General features: G+C 44.6%; 1 protein-coding gene and 1 pseudogene across 1 annotated transcript in view; both read left to right on the top strand.

Moving 5' to 3' along the window:
• The window catches only part of LOC127486733 (carboxypeptidase E), a 30,271-nt gene extending 24,390 nt beyond the window's left edge, over positions 1 to 5,881 (top strand). The window contains 3 exon segments of the mRNA XM_070047263.2: positions 3,184 to 3,264; positions 3,267 to 3,301; positions 5,102 to 5,881. Coding sequence (XP_069903364.2) covers positions 3,184 to 3,264; positions 3,267 to 3,301; positions 5,102 to 5,191 — 206 coding nt within the window. The 3' untranslated portion in view covers positions 5,192 to 5,881.
• A 6,488-nt stretch (positions 5,882 to 12,369) lies between these two features.
• On the top strand, positions 12,370 to 14,172 carry LOC127489659 (interferon-stimulated 20 kDa exonuclease-like 2 pseudogene; annotated as a pseudogene).
• Positions 14,173 to 23,209: the final 9,037 nt, after the last annotated feature.

Raw genomic sequence — 23,209 nt, 5'->3', positions numbered from 1 at the left:
AACAAAGCTGGTGGGAGTTAGCATACTAGTGCCTTTCCTAGTCTCTGCAATGAGCTGTGAAGGGAACTAGAAGGGTAGGGTAGAAGGTAACTGCTGGCGTAGAGTGTGTCTGGAATTTGCGTTCATTTCTTCACTTACTCCGTATCATAAATGCAGAGTTATTCAAGGTGAAACTGGAGGCTGTAGGATTCAAGTGGGATGTTATTTATTTCTTGGTTTAAAGCCCCACTTCCAGTTTCCCAGTTTGGGAAAAATGTTCTATTTTCCTGGCACTTCTCTGCACTCCTGCTATTAAACTCCTGTCAAGTTCATTTTAGGTTAACTGTCATCTGCTGGGATCATTGCGACATTTTTTTAAGTCATAAGGTTTTTATAATTTTTCTAGGTCTTACGCGTAATTAACCTTAATTTCCCAAACTGGTGTATATATCACTATTTCTTAATCTTCACATTCACTGCTTGGATTTGTTTTTTAAATCTATAACATCTGTCCTCTTAAATGCCATTTACTCACACGCCCGGCAGTATTTATCAACACCCCACTGAGGGCAGCATGCCTCCAGAATCTGGGTCAAGATATGGTCCTCTTACCTCTTAGCAGGGGTAGAACTCCGGCTTGGGGCCCTCTGGCTCCAGGACACCTCTTCTATCTGTGAACCATTGGCTGCCATACAAATATTACTTTCTCTTCACTCCATCATATGAAAAGTTTAGGAAACTCTGACCTAGGGAATCAAAGGGAATGAAATCTGAGGACTGGACTCTTGGATACTCCCGGTTTTCCTGGTTTTGTGGTTTTTTGTTTTTTTTTTTTTGTTTGTTTGTTTGTTTTTTTTTTTAGATTGATTTATTTATTTGACAGAGTTACCCAGAGAGAGGAGAGAGAGAGGTCTTCCATCCGATGGTTCACTCCCCAATTGATTGGCCACAATGGCCGGAGCAGCGCCCATCCGAAGTCAGGAGCATGGAGCTTCTCCCAGGTCTCCCATGTGGGTGCAGGGGCCCAAGGACTTAGGCCATCTTCTACTGCTTTCCCAGGCCATAGTAGAGAGCAGGATTGGAAGTGGAGCAGCCGGGTCTCCAACCGGCACCCATATGGGGTGCTGGAGCTTTAGGCCAGGGTGTTAACCTGCTGTGCCACAGTGCCGGCCCCTCCAGCTTTTCAAAGTCAAGGTGATGAGGAAGAAAGAACAAACAATGGCCTCCAAAGCAGAAGGAAAACAATATGCATTGTCCTGGAAGCCTGGGGGTGTTTCATGAAGGAGGGAGTGATAAGGAATGCCAGCAAGAGCAGCCTTGTGAATGCATCGCTGGAGTTAGCCACGTCATTAGGGGCACAAGTACCATGCATTTTATTCCAGGTTCTTGCTTGCCTAGAGATAGGAATTCAAAGCAGAGACATAAACACGGTACACATGTGAGAGATTTATTTAAGGGAGAGGGTGAATATACATTCATGCCAGAGTGTGGGGGACCCTACATGGAGAAATGCCCATCAGGAGTGGGCCAGAGGGTTGCCTATGAGGAGAGACGGGAAGGAGGCCAGAGGGCAACCCATGAACATGGCCAAGGGCAAAAGAAGGGTGTCTCCACATGTATCTGTTTTACGGGGAAGTGCCCTAATAGAATATACAAGTGAGGTGGAGTTTGGTGTGTATGAGGCTTCCTGGGAGTTCCATACCTCCTCCACCTGGAGCTTAACTTCCATGTGCCCATTATGGCATCTCCTCCTTCCTGGTCTCAGATGAGACACTGGAGCTTCATGGGAAAGTGAGCATACTGGATTGACAGGTAAGGGAGAGGAGTTACAATGCCTATGTGGAAATATTCTGGCTCAACTCTTCCTGACACCCTGCCCAGTTGCCCTATACCGGTGTGGATAGCTGTGACAAGATCTGTTTCCTGTGGAGTGCATAAGCAGAACCTGATTGGAGAAGTCCAGGAGAGAGTAGGAGGAGAATCATCAGTAACAGAGAACGTGGACAGATCTTTCCAGAACTTTGGTTATCAACAAGATACAGGAGGCACTGTCTGAAAGGAGATGTGGGGGTCTAGAGACAGACGGGAAGATGTGGTGATGGGGGCTTCACCTGCCCTGGTTCGATCTGTTTTCACCGTGAGATAAGATGGGAAGTATGCCCTGAGAGAGCGGGTGAGGAGGATGTGTGGCCCGACTCAGGAGAAGCAGGAAGTGTGGCTTGTCCTGGAGGACCTCCTGCAGAGAGTGTAGCTCCTACCACAGCCTCAGCACCACCCTGCAGAGGCAGAAGGCCCCTGTCTCGGGCCCACCCAGAGCCAGTGCAGCGGATTGTGCATTTTGTCAGGTTTTCCAGGAGGCTGGTATCCACCTAAGTTTGAGAAGCCTTGATGTAGGAAAACAGGAGATTGGAAGAACTCAGGAGACCCACCTGCTCTGAAATCTTTAGAAATCAGAATTTCTAACTAGATTCTCGGGAGTTGTGGGGATGCCGCCCTTGGGCTGCACTCTGCAAACCCCTGACCTGGACCTGCACCATCAGGTCTTCACCTAGCATGAATCAAAACGTGCTGCCAGGTGCTCTGACCTCCCCGCTCAGGACTTGATAGATGTCTTTTTTTTTTTTTTTTTTTTTTAAGATTTATTTATTTGAGAGGCAGAGTTATAGAGAGTGAGAGAGAGAGAGAGAGGGAGGGGTCGGGTCTTCCATCTGCTGATTTACCAGCTAGGCTGATCCGAAGATAGGAGCTTCTTCCAGGTCTCCTTCGTGGGTGCAGGGCCCAAGCACTTGGGCCATCTTCCACTGCTTTCCCAGGCCACAGCAGAGCTGGATCGGAAGTGGAGCAGCCGGGACTAGAACTGGTGCCCACATGGGATGCTGGCACTGCAGCCTGATGCTTACCTACTGCACCATAGTGTCAGCCCCACTGTAGACGTCTTTTTACCTGTATTTCTCCTGGTGTGATCAGAAGAGCCATGCTCTTAGATGTCTGCTAGATAACAGTAATGTCTGTAAAGCAACTGTAAGAAATGAGCATATTGGGAGAGCGTCTTTCCCTTTTCAAGAGAACTTCTTCAAATTCCCTGTATATTTATTTTAAAAATAGGGATTGGAGTCTAACCAAGCAATGGTAGGTATTTCTTAGATGGCATAACTATGCGATCCACATGTGTGCCTTGTGATTTGATATTTTGTTTTCCTACAGCAAAAGATGGTGATTACTGGAGATTGCTTGTACCTGGAAACTATAAACTTATGGCCTCAGCTCCTGGCTATCTGGCAATAACGAAAAGGTAGCAGTTCCTTATAGCCCTGCTGTTGGGGTGAGTAAACTTAAGAACTTAGCATGGCAATAATAGCGAACCTAGTAAAAACTAAAAACTAACCATTGCCAGGCATATTTGAGTGACTTACATTTAATATTCATAATAAACCTATGAGGTGGGTAGTATTAGCCCCATTTAATAGATGAGAACACTGAAGCCTAACAATATTAGATGATCTGCCCCAAATCTCATTGAATGATTTACCACCAGTGTTACCATTTCTCAGTTTCTTAAAGATACATGAAAAATTACAATTTTATTTGCTAACCTGAATTTCAGTCTACATGGAATTTTGTTCCTTTCTGTCTTTATTTCCGGTGCATAGCACAATGCTTCACTCACCAAATATTTTAAAAAAAATGATGCCAACTAGATGATTTGGGGCTTTAACTAAACATTTGTTAAGCATACACCATGAGCAAGGCCCCTATGCTAAGTACTATTGAAACGTATATTTTATTCAAGCAGATACCATTAATTTTGCTAGAAAGGAGATGGTGATGAGACCACAGTATTTCCAATTTAAAGGCTTACCTGAAATAACTGTATTGTGTTTTATTTGTGCACCCAAAGTTTGGAGTATAAAAGTTTGTTTTCGGCAAACAAAATATATCGAGTGTTTAACTTATGCTTTGGTTTTGGTTGTGTGTGCGTGTGTATTAGGTTGTGTATACATTAAAATAAGGAGGCAAATTTTCAAAAAGTGCAAAAAATAGCCCCAGGAACAGTCTGTAAAGGTTCAACCATTTTGATCCTTAACTTTTCTGGCTGTCTTGGTTCCGGGATGTGTAATCACATTCCAAAATAACCAGGGGTGCAGGTGGCCACATTCAGAACTCTTGGTTTCATGTGGAGTGGGGCCTGAGGGTTGGGGCTGAGTGCTGCGGATTTTGAATAGGCTCTGTGCAGGAGGCCGCCTAGACCTGACGAAGCTCCCACATGACAAGGGCAGTGGTTTGGAGATATGTGTTTTCATTCAGTTTTTCAACAAACTCAAGATTTTGGAAGGTAGAATTTGATGGCTGGGGACAACAGCACATAGAACTGTATTCTCCCATATGTCTCCATCTAGTAAGAGAAAGTCCAAGCTGGCAGGAAAAGCTCATTCAATAGATAAAGGCAGAATATTAACTCCAAGTGACACCTTTTTATGAGGGGAAGAGACTGGGGCAGGAGATTTTCTTGAACTATACCTGCCTTTGTTTTTTTTTGTTTTTTTTTTTGTTTTGTTTTTGTTTTTTTTTTTTTTTTTTTGATAGGCAGAGTGGACAGTGAGAGAGAGAGACAGAGAGAAAGGTCTTCCTTTTTGCCATTGGTTTACCCTCCAATGGCCACGATGGCCAGCGCACCGCGCTGATCTGACGGCAGGAGCCAGTTGCTTCTCCTGGTCTCCCCTGTGGGTGCAGGGCCCAAGGACTTGGGCCATCCTCCACTGCACTCCCTGGCCACAGCAGAGAGCTGGCCTGGAAGAGGGGCAACCAGGACAGAATCTGGCGTCCCAACCGGGACTAGAACTTGGTGTGCCAGCGCCACAGGTGGAGGATTAGCCTAGGGAGCCACAGCACCAGCCCTAAATCTGCCTTTAAAGTGATAAGAGCAAAGCACATTTCAAACATAATGACTTTTGATTTTTCTCCCTGAGAATATCTCTTGTTTATTACAAGAGATTTTTTTGAGGATCTACTTTAATTTAGGTGACTGAGTTGAGATTGTTATTTAAGCACTGAAACTGTTCATTTTTATGTCTATTTTTAAAAGCAATTTGATAAAAATAAGTTCTTGATTTTTCTCCCTTAGGTTGATTTTGAACTGGAGTCATTTTCAGAAAGGAAAGAAGAGGAGAAGCAAGAGTTGATGGAATGGTGGAAAATGATGTCAGAAACTTAAAATTTTTAGAAAGGCTTCTAATTAGCTGCTTTTAATCTGTCTGTATAATGTAGTATGATGTAATGTGGCCATTTTATTTTAGGTTTTGTGCAGTTATTTAATATTGATTTTTGATCATTTAAATATTAAGCAAAATACATAAATAGACTTTTAGGCAAAAATATAAGAACTTTATTTCACTCTCTTATAGCATTTGTTTTCCTACATCTGCGGAAAGGACTGTAGAAAAGATTTATGTCATCTAGTCATCTTAGACAAACACAGTATTCCAGGTGTTATTTACAATACAGGACTTTTTGAGTAATTTTAGCTTTTAAAAATTAGTAGACTTATTTTAATGTATCGGGTGAGCCTGTCACATAATGAATGCCATTGAAAAGATCAATGGACGTTGCTTGGAGTTGTGAACACCCTATCACAAGACTTCAGTAGCTCAACAGAAATTATTATTTGTCTATTGTGCTGACTAGCTACATAAGCATGACCTTGTTAATGCATTTTTGATGGAAAAATACATACATGTTTACCAAGAGATTTTATGAAAGGAATAGAGACCGACTTCTTGCTTGTACACATAGGGGCACTATTATATCATTCAGCCTGTTAACACTACGTAAGAATTTAGCATTTTCTTTTGGTTGTAGATTGACTCAAAATTGCATTCTGAATGAATAAAGGTTACAAAAAATCTTCCTGGTGTGTATTTTGATTCTTCATTGTTTTTGGTTTAGAGCTGAGTTCTTATAATGAAAAAAATATATTCCCTTAATAGTGACTTCTTATTTGCTCATCTGCATTTTAAAATGTGTGGACTTCTATATGCCAAGCAAGGTGTTGGCATTGTGTATATTATTATGCTGGACAAAAGGTTCTGATTCCATGGATCTTATGGGCTAGCTGTGGATACAAACTTTAAACACACACAAAAATTAATACGTAATTAATGCATTCTGGTGAGTAAATCAATGGGAAAGAATAGAGTGTGGAGAGTAAGAATAATAGACAAAATTAAATTCCACTGGGTACGGGAGTGAGGCCTTTTATGCACATAAGCCCAGAGTTAAAATATGAGTAGATGGGAGCCTGCAGAGTGACTGAGTGTGTGTGTGTATGTGCGTGTGTGTGTGTGTATGCTGGTGGTAGTATGATTGCTCAATGTCGCAGGTACACATTTTTGTTAGGATAGTGCTAAATGTTGTAGCAGTGAATCTTCAGATACGCAAAGGATCTTCCAAAAGTTCATGGAAAATAGATAATATGATAAAATTATGCATGGATTTCCATTTTTTGTACCAAAATAAGCTTGTCTTTTAATTCTATTTTTCCATGAACTTTAAAAAAAAAAGACTGTTATATGTTAGCTTAGAACATAGTATATTTCTTGGTCCAGGGACCTGTACTGGGAAGAAGATAGATAAGGTGCCTTTTTACCACACAGTTGGGGACACATCCTGAATCTACCATCTTTTTTTTCTTTCAGAAAAATTTTTTTAATAAATATAAATTTCAAAAATACAACCTTGGATTATAGTGGTTTTTCCCCCCATAACCTCCCTCCCATCCACAACCCATCCCATCTCCCACTGCGTCTCCCATCCCATCCTTCTTGAAGAATCTACCATCTTCTGCATGTGCCCACCAGGACTGCATCAGTGGTCATCTCTATTGCTCCCAGCGGAAGAGAGGAAAGAGTGTGGTGAAGCATGGAGGGGATGTTTCACTGGCCAGGCCTGGGAGAGGGATAGATTACTCCTGCTCATGTCACATGCCTGTGATTACATTCCTCAGCCACAATAGCTGCAAAGGAGTCTGGGAAATATAGTCCAACAGTACATATAGGTGGGGGAGGAGAATGTGGACTTTGATGAACCTCCAGCAGTCTGCTGGCTAGAAAGATCAGCAAGTGCGAAGGAATCAGAGCAAAAAAGAATGTTTCTGGGGGACTAAGGACAGAATGAATGGATCAGGGAGATGTGAGATATGGGAATTAAAACCTGGGAGATGCACAGGAAAATATCATGCAGACCTCATAGACCAGATGTGAAGATTGAGGATTGAGTTCTTAGAATTACTGAGTATCTATAAGCTAGAAAGGGACATGATGTAACTTAGGTTCTAAGGAGTATTCTCATTGCTGTGGAGAGAGTAGAAGCAAGAACACAGAGCAGATAAGAAGCTATTACAGGAGTCCAAGAGAGAGGTGACTTGGATCAGGTGGTGGCAGTAGTGATAAGAAGAGAGTTTATATGTGAATATTTCACAGGTAGAGTTGACAGGTCTTGATAATGGATTGGATGTGGTGACAAGGGAGAGGCAGCTGTCGGAGATAATACTGTGTTTCCAACTTCAGCAAGTGGGTCTGTAGTCTATGGCTCACTGGAGAAGAAGCAGATTGGGAAAGGTGAGAAAATAGTAATTTCAGTCTAGGAAATGTTAAGTTGGAGGGCCTATGCTTGAGAATATGCAAATGGAGGTGTGTGGTTGGATCTTCCATGTGGGATGCTTGAAAAAGGGGGCTGGGATGGAGGTGGAAAGTCAGGTGAAATAAACATGCAGATGTTTCCTTTTAAATCAATCATCCAAACTGTGGCCCTTTAAAGAATGAAATGGACATAGCTGATTATGGGAGGGCATTAGGTATAATCTAGCATTTTGGGGGCAAAGTTTGGTACAATGGTCATCTTTAAGACCACAGGAATATACAAATTCCCCTAGGAGGAACTCAGAGCGAGAAGAAAAACAGGATCTGGATTGAACTCCAAGGAACTTCAAAGTTTGCTCCTTGTAGTTCTATATAAAACAGGATATATTAGGTTGTGCTATAATGAGAAGCAACCCCAAACCTCAGTGGTTTAACTTAATCATTTGTTCCCTATGAGAAGTCTGTAACATCCATGCAACTCTCCAGGAAACTTGTTCCGCACATAGTGACCCAGCGATAGGCTGTCAGCCTTGTCACCCGGACAGCTAACCCAAGGTTCTCTCAATCTCATTCTGGTCACACAGAGATAACTGAAGTCACTGCTGCCCATAGCAGAAGTGCCCATGGGCAGAATTAGTCACACAGCCCTGTTTAACCACATTTGTTGGGCAACCGTATTGCTGCCATAGTCCTCTCTCCTGGTCGCTAACAAGACTTTGCTCTCGGTTTTCCAAACATAGGGTTCACTCCACAAGGGGCAACTTAACGTCACATCAAACCATGGTTTTGAGTTTCAATTTTGGGATTTCTGAGTGATCCCACACTAGTGTCTATATCAGCTCTGAATGTGCCTACTCCTGCTCCAGACACTTAGGAACTAAAGAGAGAGAGAGAACAGTCAATGTGTCTATCAAACACAATGTTCACTTGAAGTGGTGAAGAATGACCGGTACAAGCACTCATCAGTATGCAGCAACTCTGAAATCTTGCCAAGTAGATATTTTATAAGCCTCCTGTTTGGGGGATGGAAAATGTTCCTGATCTCAGAATTGAGTCTACACTCTGTGAACAGCTTCCTTCTCTTACTGGTTTTCATGGTCTGACTTTGCACTTTTCTTTAAAAAATTTTTTATTTATTTGGGAGGGATGGTGAGAGAGAGAGAGAGAGAGAAGAGGGAGAGAGAAAATATCTCCCATCTATTTGTTCATTTCCCAACTGCCCACAACAGTTGGGGCCAGGCTATGTAAAAGTCTGGAGCTGGGAGCCCAATCTGGGTCTCCTGTCAGTGGCAGGGACATAGCTACTTGAGCTGCTTCCCAATTGCACATTAGCAAGATGCTGGAACTAGAAGCTGAGCTTTCAGCTGGATTCAAACCCGGGCACTCCAACGTGGGATGCAGGCACCCTAAGCAGTATCTTCAGTTCAGCGTGACTTTGCCCTCTTCCTCATTCATTCAGGACCTAGGTTGATCCTAGGTTGATGAAGGTCCCACTCTGCATAGCTGTACCATCTAGAAAGTGGGACTTCCCGATCCACTGAGGAAAAGACTAGAACCAAGAGCAGAATTGGCATTGCCTTAGTCTCACATGCCAGCATTGCTCCTATTTCCTTTGCCAGGACTAGTCACATGACCTTGCCTAACTGAACAGAAAGCAAGGAAGGTGAGGGAGCACACACAACGTGCCTCTCTGCCAATGGGCCATACAGACCAGCTGAATTACCCATACAGCTGTTGGAAGGAAGGTATTAATTCCCTGCAGTCTTGCTCTTGCAACCATTTGGTGAGCTATATGGCCTTGTGTTCTTACAGTGTACCAATTTTGTCTAATGGGGAGTGCAGGTTAAGTGCTCTTGGGAGGGAAGCTCCTTTTCCCTGGGTTCGTGTCTGTGTAGAAGGACCTCTCCTAGAATAAGACTCTTGGCCTCTAGTCCAACTCCTCTCTCATTCCTCCCTGTAGAGAAGTCAGTCACCTAATCATGAGGAGAACATGGTGCCTTAATTGGGTAGAACAAGTCTATCAGAAAACTGTAAACTTCCCCTTCCCCTCCCTAGAGCCAGCTCCAAACTCTCTTAGGTGCTGGCATAAGCTTTTGGGTGCCTGGGGACAAAAGTGGTAGTTGACTGGCACAGAGTACTAATGGAATCTTGGTCCTCAGATCTAATATCACTTTCTCGAAATAGATTATCAAGAATACAGTTGACAGCTTAACTTGTCTTTACTTTTCTACTGGTTCTGAACTCAAGAACAGGAGAAATGGAAGCTGAATCTATACCTTCCTTAAGAGATATAATTCATTAATATTTTAGATGTGGCCTTTGCAAAAGCACCTGTCTTACTGGAATACTGTCTTTCTCTTAAGACAGTTCAAGATGATGCTTACGTTTTTTTGGAAATGACATCAAATTGTTGATTCGTGTAAATTTAGCATAGATGAAAACTCTGATTTAGACTTTTGGTTTAGAACTGAAGGTTAGAGCAAGCAAGGACTTGGGCAATATGTAACTTGAGGATTAAACAAATCTGAATTGTGAAAAAGAGGGTCAAATTTATTTTATTTTCTTTTATTTAGGATTTCTTTATTTGAAAGGCAGAGTTAGAGAGAGAGGAAGAGAGAAAGAGAAAGAGAGAGAGAGAGAGAGAGAGAGAAATCTTCCAGCTGCTGGTTCACTCCACAATGTCCACAATGGTTGGAGCTGGGCTGTTCCAAAGTCAGGAGCCACGACCTTCATCTGGGTCTCCCTCGTAGTGCAGGGGCCCAAGCACTTAGGCAATCTTCTGCTCATTTTCCATTTGCATTAGCAGAGAGCTAGATTCATTTTAATTCATATTTTTATGTCCAATTCTTCACATAAACAGAGATAGAGTATTTGCAGAAAGGGAACTATGAGCTTTGAAATTCATATTTTATTTATATACTCAACCTCTGAAATCTTTCCATGATTTGGTGTTGTGGGAGGCTAAAAACCTATCATTCACTCCAACATATTACTCAACTTCTCCTTTTCAAAATTCTCACGAGGATTGTCTTCTGTGGTTAGGACTGGATGACATTTCAAATTTTTGCCTGAAAAATGTCAGGATACAATATGCCCAGATTTTTTTGTGCTTTACCTTATAAATAAACTACATCCTGACTTTGCTATTCTTAAACATCATCTAACATACTTACAAATGCTGTGATTCCTTACCCTTTATTTCTTTCTACTATACAGTGATAATTGAATCCACTTATCATGACTTGAGTTTCTACGATAGATTATAATGATAGTTTTATGTGATTAATTTAAATCATTGCAAAATTCCTGAGAATGAGTCTTTTCAAAGACAGGACTAAGATTTCTCTTTGCTGGGGTAGGAGCCATGCCTGTGGACCAAGCTGAAAATTGTATATGGTCTATAAGAGAAATCAGGGCAAGTGTTTGGCCTAGTGGTGAAGACGCCATTTGGGTTGCAGATATTTCATAAGGAGTACCTGGCTTTGAGTTCCAGCACTGCTAATGTGCACCCTGAAAAGCAGCAGGGATGGTTCAAGGCCTTGTGTCCCTGCTACCCACGTGGGAGACCCAGATTAGGTCCTGACTCTTGGTTTCAGCCTGGCCCAGTCCCAGCTGTTGTGGGCATCTGGAAGGTGGAATAGTACATGGAAGCTCTTTGTCTCTATGTGTAAAAATAAAAAAAAGACAAGAGAAGAAACATCACCTTGATGAAACTTACTGGAACACCTCATGATGCCAGGGGGCCCAAGGCAGTAACTTTGCAGAGTGCTGTACTTTCTCCTACTTCTTTTTTTATTGGACAGGTAGAGTTACAGACAGTGAGAAAGGTCTTCCTTCTGCTGGTTCACTCCCCAAGTGGCTGCAACAGCTGGAGCTGCGCCGATCCGAAGCCAGGAGCCAGGAGCTTCCTCCTGGTCTCCCATGCGGGTGCAGGGACCCAAGCACTTGGGTCATCCTCCACTGCTTTCCCAGGCCATAGCAAAGAGCTGGACTGGAAGAGGAGAAGGCGGGACTAGAACTGGCACCCATAGGGGATGCCGACACTGCAGGCGGAGGATTAACCAAGAGAGCCACGGCGCCAGCCCCCTACTTCTTTTAATCTAAAGCTGTCTTAGTTCTTTGAGGATGTTCTCTTACCTTTTCTTTTCTCCCTCCTTTTCTTTTGAAGATTTATTCAGCAAATACAAAACGCTCACCCCATGTTTTCCCCCAGGAAGGTGGCCTGTGGTCCTCCCCATCATTGCTGTCATCACTGTCACTATCACCCTTACCTTTACTGAGAAGTGTCTTGTGCTACCCTCTGTGCCTGACACTTGAAATGCAGTATTTTGAAACTACAGTTACAATATCTTAAAGTTAGTAGTGCTGGAGCCAGTGCTGCGGCATAGTGGGTAAGCGGCCACCTGCAGTGCCAGCATCCCATATGGGCACCAGTTCAATCCCCACTGCTCCACATCTGACCCCACTCTCTGCTATGGCCTGGGAAAGCAGTAGAAGATGGCCCAAGTCCTTGGGCCCCTGCACCCATGTGGAAGACCTGGAAGAAGCTCCTGGCTCCTGGCTGTGAATTGGGGAGTGAACCAGCAGATGGAAGACCTCTCCCTCTCTCTGCCTCTTCTCTCTCTGTGTAACTCTGACTTTCAAATAAGTAATAAATCTTTTCTTTAAAAAAAAGAAGTGCTACAGTCTTCCTATGTAACAGATGAAGAAAGATATTCAGAATTTAATTAAACTGCTCACTTCACACAGCTACTAAATGGCAGAGCGAGAGTAAAATTCATGTCTGCCTGCCCTTGTGCCAATCCTGGCTCCACTGTACCTCACGTCTTTCGTATGACCTAGAAAGAACTGTAGTCTTAATTAAATATACCCTGTTTTTATATATATATATATATTTTTTAAATTTTTATTTATTTATTTACTTTTTTGATAGGCAGAGTGGACAGTGAGAGAGAGAGAGACAGAGAGAAAGGTCTTCCTTTGCCGTTGGTTCACCCTCCAATGGCCACGGCGGCCGGCGCACCGCGCTGGTCCGATGGCAGGAGCCAGGTTTTGACTTCCAATATGTGGGTTGCTATACTTTGGGCTTTGGAGTAGTATTTATTACTTATTCTGAAGGAAGGCCATTTAAAGATAATTTAAGAACCCTTTTCAAATCAATTCAACAAAATTTTTTTGAATAGTTTAAGATTTATTTATTTATTCGAAAGGAAGAGATACAGAGAGGCAGAAAGAGAGAGAGGTCTTCCACCCGCTGGTTCACTCCCCAAATGGCTGCAATGGCTGGAGCCGCACTGGTCCGAAACCAGGAGCCAGGAGCCTCCTTTGGGTCTCCCGCGCCGGGCGCTTCTGTTCCTAGCGGGGCCGGTCTAGGAGAGCCTCATCCGTAACTCCGCAGTGGGAGTCAGCCGGGATGGAGTGCCCCATCCCGTCACCCATGAGCCGCTCCTCCCAGCTCCGCTCCTACCATCTGCTGTCCTCGCTTCTGCATTGCTGCTGACTCCGGGCTTTGCGGAACGGCCTCCAAAGGAAACACCAAGCACCGATGTTTTGTCAAGAAGCGGCGGCTCTTGGAACGGACAGGCTTTCTGGAAGGAAGAGAACAGCCCCCTTCGCCAGGCTCCTCCTAAGTTGCACTCGGACTCTCCGGAGACACGGGAGGCTCCTGCAGTGGATGGCGCTGGGAATACCCTTTCCCTCTCAAGAAAGGAGACAGGGGCCTATAGCACTGGGTCAGAGCAGTCCCTGGAGAAGAAAGCTGCGTGTCTGTGTCCTGGCTGCCCCCCGCCCCTCCCCAGAAGGCCTGTGCTGTCGCTGGAGGGAGTTCCAGAGTGCCTTTCCGAAGATTAAGAGCCGCCCCACTGGCTCCCGGAAGAATGCCGCCCAGAGCCCACGAAGGCTCACTCAGAGAACAAGTTCTCCCGGAAGTTGCAGAGGAAGATGGTGGCAGTTGACTGTGAGATGGTGGGCACAGGACCCAAGGGGCCCGGCAGTTCCTTGTCTCCATGGAGCATTGTCAGCATCGTAGTGTTGTGGTACCCAGAAACAGCTATGCCCTTCAAGACTGCTCAGAGGCAGATCTTGAAGCTACCCACTGGGAAGATGTGGTGAGGTGTGCCATCCCCAATGACTTCAAAGCCCTCCAGGACTTTCAGCCCTAACCCGGGACATCTCCCATATCCCCTGCCCGCCTCAACTGGAAAGCCAACTTCCCAGAGAAAGCCACCATGTCTCTGAGGCAGCTCACCCAGAAGCTGCTGCACTGGGACACACAGGTCGGGAACAGCCGACATTCCCCTGTGGAAGATGCTCAGGCCACCATGGAGCTTTACAAGTTGGTGGAAGTCGAGTGGGAGCAGCAGCTGGCCCAGAATCCCCCAAAATACTAGCAGTGGTGGGAACATTGGTGATGTGAGCAGGCAGAGGAAGCCCCCAGGCAGAGCCAGGGCAGTGGGCTACGGATGGACGCTCCACCAGCTCTGCACCGTTGGAAGCTAGATTTTTTTGGGAAGAGAAAGGCGCCACCCTAGACTTAATATCCATTGAAACTTCACCTGAAAAAAAAGAAGAAGAAGAAGAACCTCAGGTGAGATAACGCTGGTAAATGTTATGAAAAACCAGGTATCAGAAGAGGGGTGGTGTAATACTGAGTCTCTGTTAGGTCAAAATGAGCCCAGGCACTTGCAGGTGACTTGAGCTTGCTGGTGGTATTTAGTGGAGCGTGGTGACAAAGAGATAAGGCAATCCTAGACTTCATGATAATAATTTTAGTATCAACTATAGTAGTATTCCTTAAAAATTATTTTTAAATGATTATGTTTTTCTATTGATGCTGCTTAATCAGCAACTGCTGAATATATATTTTATTGTTATTAAGAGGCAGAGAGACAAAGAGATCTCTTATCTCTTAGCTCTCTTCCCAAATGACCGGGTTAAAACTATAAGCCAGGAACTCAACCCAGGTCTCCCATGAGAATAGCAGGAACCCGATTACTTGAGCTGTCATCGCTGCCTCCCAGGCATGCACTAACGTGAGCTAGAGATGAGCATTGATCTCAAGTTCTTCCATGTGGAAATCGGCACCCAAATCAGCACCTTAGCCTCTAGACCAAACACTACCCAGTCAACCACGGAATATTAAGGTCAGAATGATAATGTGAAAAAAGAGAGAGAAAAGCATAGTGGGCTTATGTCGCTTCCCCTCTTCATGGAGGAACGACACTAAACCCTGCCTAGGCTTCATATCCAAGTCACAGCACCATTATGTCGCTCCCCCTCTTCGTGGAGGAGCGACACTGAATCCTGCGCTGTTCTTTTGTCTGCTTGGCCCTCCCCGGGTTTGCTGCTGGTTCTTCCCGGGTTGGCTACTGTCCCTTCCACCTCCGTGGAAGGGCGGTTCCCCCTGCCACTTTCCCCACTTCCACGGGGGAGCAGCACACTGCCGGCCAGCTCTCTCGGGGGCTGCACAGGTGTTCCTTCAGATAGATGTTCCTCTTAGATGTTCCTGGTGCATGTTGTCTCTCTCCTCCTTTATAGTCCTCTTCCACCAATCCCAACTCTGCTACCCACACGCCGAGTACGCTGCTCTCCTCCAATCAGGAGCAGGTCCTGCTGCTTATTGGTTGAACTGGAGGCAGTTGTGTAGAAGCTGTTTCCTCCTCTCCTAGCGCCATATTGTGGGAGAGCAGATGCATAGAATAAGTCTTAATTCCAGTAACAGTCTAGTCCGAGTTGCTCCCCACAGGCTTATACCTCAAGACTTGTGAGAGTAGTGTCTACCTTGCATTGTTAAAATCTGCCTGGATTGGTTGGTGCTTCTGAAGGGTTATCACCTAAGCATCCATGTGGAGACGACAGTGACACAAAGTGGAAGGACTCTGCCCAGACATTCTGGGTAACTAGGATAAATGTCTACCTTTAGATAAGAGGGTAACTCAAACAGTTCATGGAAAATGGAGTTAAAAGATAAGGTCATTTTGTCCAGAAATTGAGATACAAGCCTAGTTTTGTCGTAACTCAAATTTTCCATGAACTTGAAGATCCTTTGTATGCACGGTTAGAAAGCTTACTGGGAAATCAACATGATGGAACACTCATTACTCTTCCTTTTTCATTTTAGAAACAGAGTTTACCTGCTATAATTGCTACAAAACTGGGAGCAATGTGGTCATTTTCTCATTTATTTTCTATGTAATTTTTCAGAATTAAACCATTATTAGCTCTGTGATGCAAACTGATCAAGCTGAAATCCTATTCATGGACTTAAGAAAGAAAACTGGCCTGGTGGATATAATTACTGAATTACTAAGAAATCACTGGCTGATGAGCATAAGACAAAATACAGCACCCCACAGAGTGTGTAAATCAGAACATGAATAGCCAAACCAGTGGCCGAGTTTGTCCTTTTGTGAGTTTGAAAATTATAATAATGCACTCTTCTTATTGTCCTGACTACAGGACTTAAAATTTTCAATGAACCCTCTGGCTAAACTGTTCTTCCCTCTTACAATGACACTAATATTTATTCTAGAAATTACTGAAGATTCAGCTTTGCCACTGCTGAGCCCACTTCTATTCCCTACCCTTACAATGGTGCAGCTGGCAAAAGTCATTTGCCTTCCTCTCCCTTCTGCTCCAGAAATGTCACTGCAGCTTTTCCCCTGGGTTTATTTTAAACTTTCGATTTGAAGAACAGGATGGTGAGAAAACGGCTTTGAGTCTAAGCACGGCTTCATAGATGCGTTTGTGATGGCTTATCTGGCTTCATGAACCACTGCTCTAGGATTTGGGTCTGGGTAGGGAAGATTAAACTGGGAGGTGGTACAGTTTTCTTTGCTTAAATCCTAAAGCATACTCCTTGCACATTGAACACACAGAGGCATTTCAAAGCCAAGTGTGTGTGAAATTGAGGTAAGAAAGTACCAGTTCTATGGGTGCACCTTAAGCTCCAGGCTGCCACATGTGCTCTTTGTCAAGGCGCAGGTGCCAACAAGTAGGACTGATGGGAAGATATGAAGAGAAGCGCTGGAGGCTGGATGTTTGGTTGCATCTTCTGCTAGGTGAATGGTCCAGCAGGCTCCTGCCTGCACAACCCTGGGTGTGCTGGTCCTTTCTTTTATTCATGAATGCAGAAGTGAGGATATGGGCCCCATAATCACAGCCCCAGCCTCTAAACTCCAGCTTCTCACATGGGCTGTGGCGAGCCCTCATGCACCTAGGCTGGTGGTGGTATGTGGCTTACAGGTACATGGGTGGCATGCCAGGGACTGCCATCCCAGATTCTCTGGAATGACATCAAAACATAAGAAAAACATAAAAGCAAGAAAGTCATTTCTCTTTTCCCATTCAGGAATCACTTTCAAACCCAGTATCATTATTTAGGAGTTTTTATAACATAAAACATGGCACCCGATTTCACTTGCATTTCTACTTTGTTTTCTAATCACCTGTCATGTATGTTCTTTTTTAAAAAAATATTTTATTTATTTATTTGAGAGGTAGAGTTACAGACAGTGAGAGGGAGAGACAGAGAGAAAGGTCTTCCTTCTGTTGGTTCACTCCCCAAATGACCGCAACAGCCGGAGCTGTGCTGATCTGAAGCCAGGAGCCAGGAGCTTCTCTGGGTCTCCCTCTCTGGGTCTCCCTCACTGGGTGCAAGGGCCCAAGGACTTGAGCCATCTTCTACTGCTTTCCCAGGCCACAGCAGAGAGCTGGATTAGAAGAGGAGTAGACAGGACTAGAACTGGCGCCCATTCGGGTTCTTCCCAGTTGCTCCTCTTCCAGTCCAGCTCTCTGCTCGTGGCCCGGGAGTGTAGTGGAGGATGGCTCAAGTGCTAGGGCCCTGCACCCGTGTGGGAGACTGGGAGGAGGTACCTGGCTCCTGGCTTCAGATCAGCGCAGTGCGCCGGCTGTAGTGGCCATTTGGGGGGTGAACCAACAGAAGGAACACCTTTCTCTCTGTCTCTCTCTCATTGTCTATAACTCTACCTGTTAAATAAACAAACAAACAAAAAAAAGAACTGGATTCCATATGGGATGCTGGCGCCACAGGCGGAGGATTAACCTACTGCGCCACGGTGCCAGCCCCTGCCATGTGTGTTCTATTCATTCAAACTTCCATACTTTTCCTTAGGCTCTCTTTCTTTCTCTCTCCTTCCTCCTTTGCATGCTCTACACTGACTCTCTAGACATCTCTGGCTCATAACTGCATTTAGCCAGGAAAGTGACTGAGGTCAAATCGTATAGACTCTCCTCTTCCTCCTTTTTCCCACAGGCTCTCCCTCAGTAAGGGACCCTCTAAAGTAGAGCATCTTCCTCAGATCCTGTAGCTCTCGGGGGAGCTTGCTTTCTAGAGAGCTCCCCCTCCAACCTGTTCACCACCTTATAATTCTCCCAATCCAATCCCCAGTACCAATAGCCAGGTCCTGGCTCCAGGCCAGGCGGAGGCCTCCCTGAAATCAGGTCTCCTGCATAAACAGAGATTGAGTAGAGTTAGATTGTTTCCCTCACTGTTGACAAATACCTGAAATTGCAGCTGACTAACTTGGAGTCACGGAGGAATCACTTGGATTAAGAGCATGGGAAGTAGAAAGGGCCCTGGGTGGGCTCAGAAGATATGAGCAGTAGGTGGAGCTGATCTCATAGAGGGGCTGGCTGCTTTGGGAACCTCAGTCTGCTTGTATGAGGGTACATCGAAATGTTGGTGGAGAGTGGAATAAAAATATAAATTTATTTTAGTCCAAAAATCCTCTTGAAATCCATGCATATGAGGAGTCTTCAAAGAGTTCATGAAAAAAAAGAAGATATTTCAAAACTTTTTGTGTCAAAAATCAATTTATCTAATTCCACTTTCATGAACATTTTGAAGTATACTTATATTTAGCTTGAAGGTATAGAGCTGCCATGATGATATTTTTAAAGGTCCTTTTCCTAATAATCTTTTGACTTTTCAAAGGAAATTTCTTTTGGAAAGTAAGAGGGTCAAAATGGAAGGTAATAAAAAAATCTTTACCTTGTGCTGTTGAGTATATTTTGGTTAAAGTATACGCTCAGAAACAGCTTTCTGTTGCCCAGAAAAATCTGTTCATGACAAATGCTGTTGTTCCTTACAGCCTGGACGTTGGCCCCCTGCGCAAGACAGAGAATCAAGTCCATGGACTTGTGACATGTCTTCCTGCTGCCACACCCCTCACAGAATGGATCTTGGGGTCATAAAGAAGCTCCAGCACGAGATATAAGAGCCTTGGGGAGGAATCAGTGAACATTGGTGCTGATATTGGAAGCCAGGAGCAAGGGCAAGAGGGAGAGAGCAGGATAGTGGGACAAAGGAGGTAACAGACAGGGATGCTCTTGTTGGCATCAAATCTAAACCATGGGATGATGCTCTGAGTCCAGCTATATCCTTTGAATCAGGAGGTAGACCTCTGTCAAAAGCTACACCCATATCTGTGTGTCTCTGTATCCAGCTAAGCCTAGGAGCTATTGGCACCTCATTACCAGTCACTTCCACTAGGCAGACCAGAACCTTGGTGGGGTCTCTGAAATCAGAGGACATGGAAGAGGATTGCTGCTCTCCCTTTAGTTCTCTGTGTTAAATATGAACTTACTTCAAAGAGGTAGTGGCTAAATGGAGTTAAAGATAAATTTATTTTGGTGAAAAATATTTCAAAATCTCTGTTTCTCATAACACACATTTCCATGAACTTTTTGAACCCCCTGCATATGCATGGATTTTGAATCTTTTGCATCAAAATATAATTTTAATTCCATTTTCTCTAGCTTTTCAAAATGTCCTTATAGAATTACTTTATGTTTTTAAGAATGCCAGAGTTTTAAGCTGAAATACGCTGTCTTAAATCTCTCCATAGTTTAGGAAGCATGTTGACATAGTTTCTGGCTTGTTTATCACAGTAATGCTGAGGTACAGATGGGATTACATGAGAATTCTATGCTGTTGATATGGATGGGATCATGATGATCTATCTTTCCATACGTTTGTGTGTGCCCAGTAATAGAAAAATAGTTCAGATGCCATGGGGAGATTTGTGCAGGATTTCTGCAGAGAAAAGTTATCTTGAATTTTAAAAGGGACATTAACTTCATCAGAGTTGTTTTGCTCAAGGACAAAAGTGAGTGTATACCAGTGTCCGAGTGAGAAAATGACACTCCTCCCTGGCTGTTTATGGTGACTTGTAGCTGCAAGCATTCCTCATGGTATAAGCACCCTTTGTGGAGTTCAGATCATGTGATCTTTGAGCTTCAAAGCATTACCATTTACATGTACTTCTGATAATTTTGAATGTCAGGTTTTGTCCCGGCCTTGCAAGGTTTTTTTTTTTTTTTTTCTTTTTCCTTTAAAGGCCAGTGCTTAGGAAACAAGGCCATGGGAGGCTGCTCAGCCAGTGACTAAATATTGCAGGATGCCAATGGAAACCTCAACCAACAAGGCCTCCACTGATGGGAGGTAGCTTTGGGCTCTTGACATTTGCTGGAAGTCAGACTCCAGAAGGAATTCCTCCCACTCTTCTTTTTTTCCCAACCTTTCCACGTGTACATATGTTTGTGATCTACAGAAAGTGCTTAGCACAGTGCCTGGGTCATAGTAAGTACACAAGTGCCATGTGCTAAGTCCGTCTCTGGTTTATTACAGGCTTTGGCATACTTTTTTTTAAGATTTATTTATTTATTTGAAAGTCAGAGTTACACAGAGGAGAGGCAGAGAGAGAGAGAGAGAGAGAGAGAGAGGGGTCTTCCATCCACTGGTTCATCCGCTGTGCTGTCTGAAGCCAGGAGCCAGGAGCTTCTTCTGGGTCTCCCGCCAGGGTGCAGGGGCCCAAGGATTTGGGTCATCTTCTACTGCTTTCCCAGGCCATAGCAGAGAGCTAGATTGGAAGTGGAGTGGCCGGGACTGGAACCAATGCTCATATGGGATGCCAGCAGTGCTGGCGGCGGCTTTACCCACTACACTACAGCGCCAGCCCCTTTGGCATACTTTTGAAAGAGAAGCACAGTATTGTGGAACAGTAAATACTACCGAATCGGTCAGAATAAGCCTTGGCTGTAACCTAAGGCCTTGAAGGAATTTAGACAGGAGAGAAGGGACTCAGGTTGTAGCCCGCTGAGAACACCAGGGAAAGAATGCTGCATTCTTCCCTCTCCAGCCTGTTTAGGATTGGATCAGCATAATTTTCTGTGGAATCTCCTTTCTAGACAAGCAGAGTCCATTCACCCTGTACCTGTGCTGTCAGGTATTTCTGCCCTTGAGTTCTAAGACCAAGTTGGGAGGGTGGGGGCAAGCAGCCAATGACAGGCCAGTGTTGTGTCATAGTGGGTTTATGTGGGGAGCAACCCGGACTGGACTGAGTTACTGGAATTAAGACTTATTCTATGCATCTGCTCTCCCACAATATGGCACTGGGAGAGGAGAAAACAGCTTCTACGCAGCTGCCTCTTGCCAACTTGAGTGATGACCTCCAGGAGCTGATCCTGCTCCTGATTGGAGGAGAGCAGCGTACTCGGCGTGTGGGCAGCCGAGTTGGGATTGGCGGAGGAGGACTATAAAGGAGGAGAAAGACAACATGCACCAGGAACATCTAAGGGGAACATCTAAGAGGAACACCTGTGCAGCCCCCGAGAGAGCTGGCCAGCGGTGTGCCGCTCCCCCGCGGAAGTGGGGAAAGTGGCTAGGGGGAACCGCCCTTCCACGGAGGTGGAAGGGTCGGTAGCCAACCCGGGAAGAACCAGCAGCAAACCCGGGGAGGGCTGAGCAGACGAAAGAACAGCGCAGGGTCCTGTGTCGTTCCTCCACGAACATGGGGAGCGACAGGTTTAACTATATGAAAGTGCTGGATTGAGTCCTGGCTGCTCTTCTTCTGCTGCAGCACCCTGTTAATGCACCTGGGAAAGCAGCAGCAGGTGGCCACCCACATGGGAGACTCAGATGGAGTTCCAAGCTCCTGGTTTTGGCCTGGTCCAGCCCTGGATGTTGTGGTTATTTGGGGAGTGAACCAGATATTGGAAGATCTTCGTCTCTCTATAAGTCTGCCTTTCAAATAAATAAATAAACCTTAAAAAAAGCATATTAAAAAAGGGAAAAGTTGCAGATTTAGTAGCAGGACAAGGACTGTTTCAAAACCTACCTTTGTTTTATATTTTTATATTAAAATTGTTATATATAATTTTTAAATTATATATATGAAAGGCAGAGTCACAAAGAGGCAGAGGCAGAGGCAGAGAGAGGTCTTCCATCATTTGGTTCACTCCCCAAGTGGCTACAATGGCTGGAGCTGGGCTGATCCAAAGCTAGGAGCCCAGAGCCTCCTCCAGGTCTCCCACATGGGCGTAGGGGCCCAAGGACTTGGGCCAACCTCTACTGCTCTCCCAGGCCACAGCAGAGAGTTGGATTGAAGTGGAGCAGCCGGGACTCAAACTGGCGCCAATTGGGATGCCAGTACCACAGGCAGTGGCATATATATATATATATATATATATATATATATATATACACAGTTTGAGAGACAGAGAGAGAACACTCCCATCAGCTGATTCACTCCTCAAACTCCTGCACTGGCAAGGACTGAGCCAGGCTAAAGCTGGGAGCTGAGAATGCAATGGCAAGAATCCAGCTACTCAAACCATCACCTGCTGCCTCGTAGCGTCTGCACAGGCAGGAAGCTGGGATCAGGTACCTGAGCCAAGATGGGACCCAGATACTCTGATGTGAGATGCAGGTGTCTTAACCTGTGTCTTGAGTGTTAGGCCAAATATCTGCCCCTCAAAATTGTTTTCAAAGCTCTTGGAGAAGGAGAGTTTAGTGAGAGAAGTGAACACTCTTCATCAGGTTTTAGCTGTAGAAGTGTTAGGCAGAATCCTCCTCTAGGCCACCACAGTCCAATGGGCAATGTTCCCTACAATTACCTGTTAAAGTGCCCTAACATGATTTCTCATTGCTCTTTTTTTTTTTAACATAGCCTTCCATTTTTATTTAATAAATATAAATTTACAAAGTATAAGTTCTGAATTCTTGCAGCTTTTCCCCCCATAACCTCCCTCCCACCTGCAACCATCTCATCTCCCACTCCCTCTCTCATTCCATTCTTCATCAGGATTCATTTTCCATTATCTTTATATACAGAAGATCAGCTTAGTACATACTAAATAAAGATTTCAACAGACTGCACCCACACAACCACACAAGATATAGAGTGCTGTTCGACTAGTAGTTTTATCGTTAATTCTCATAGTACAACACATTAAGGACAAAGATCCTACATGGGGAGCAGGTGCACAGTGGCTCCCGTTGTTGATTTAACAATTGACACTCTTATTTATGATGTCAATAATCACCCAAGGCTCTCGTCATGAGCTTCCAAGGCTATGGAAGCCTTTTGAGTTCACAAACTGTAATCTTATTTAGACAAGGCCATAATCAAAGTGGAAGTTCTCTCCTCCCTTCAGAGAAAGGTACCTCCTTCGCTGATGGCCCGTTCTTTCCACTGGGATCTCACTCACAGAGATCTTTCCCTCAGGTCATTTTTGGCACTGTCTTGGCTTTCCATGCCTGTGAAACTCTCATGGGCCTTTTAGCCAGATCCAAA

The sequence above is a fragment of the Oryctolagus cuniculus genome, chromosome 8 (assembly GCF_051225735.1).
Source record: "Oryctolagus cuniculus isolate XC-2025 breed Fujian yellow rabbit chromosome 8, ASM5122573v1, whole genome shotgun sequence".
Classification (NCBI taxonomy): Eukaryota; Metazoa; Chordata; class Mammalia; order Lagomorpha; family Leporidae; genus Oryctolagus; species Oryctolagus cuniculus.
Note: the sequence above shows the minus strand (reverse complement) of the source record. Positions and strands in the feature narration are given on the sequence as shown.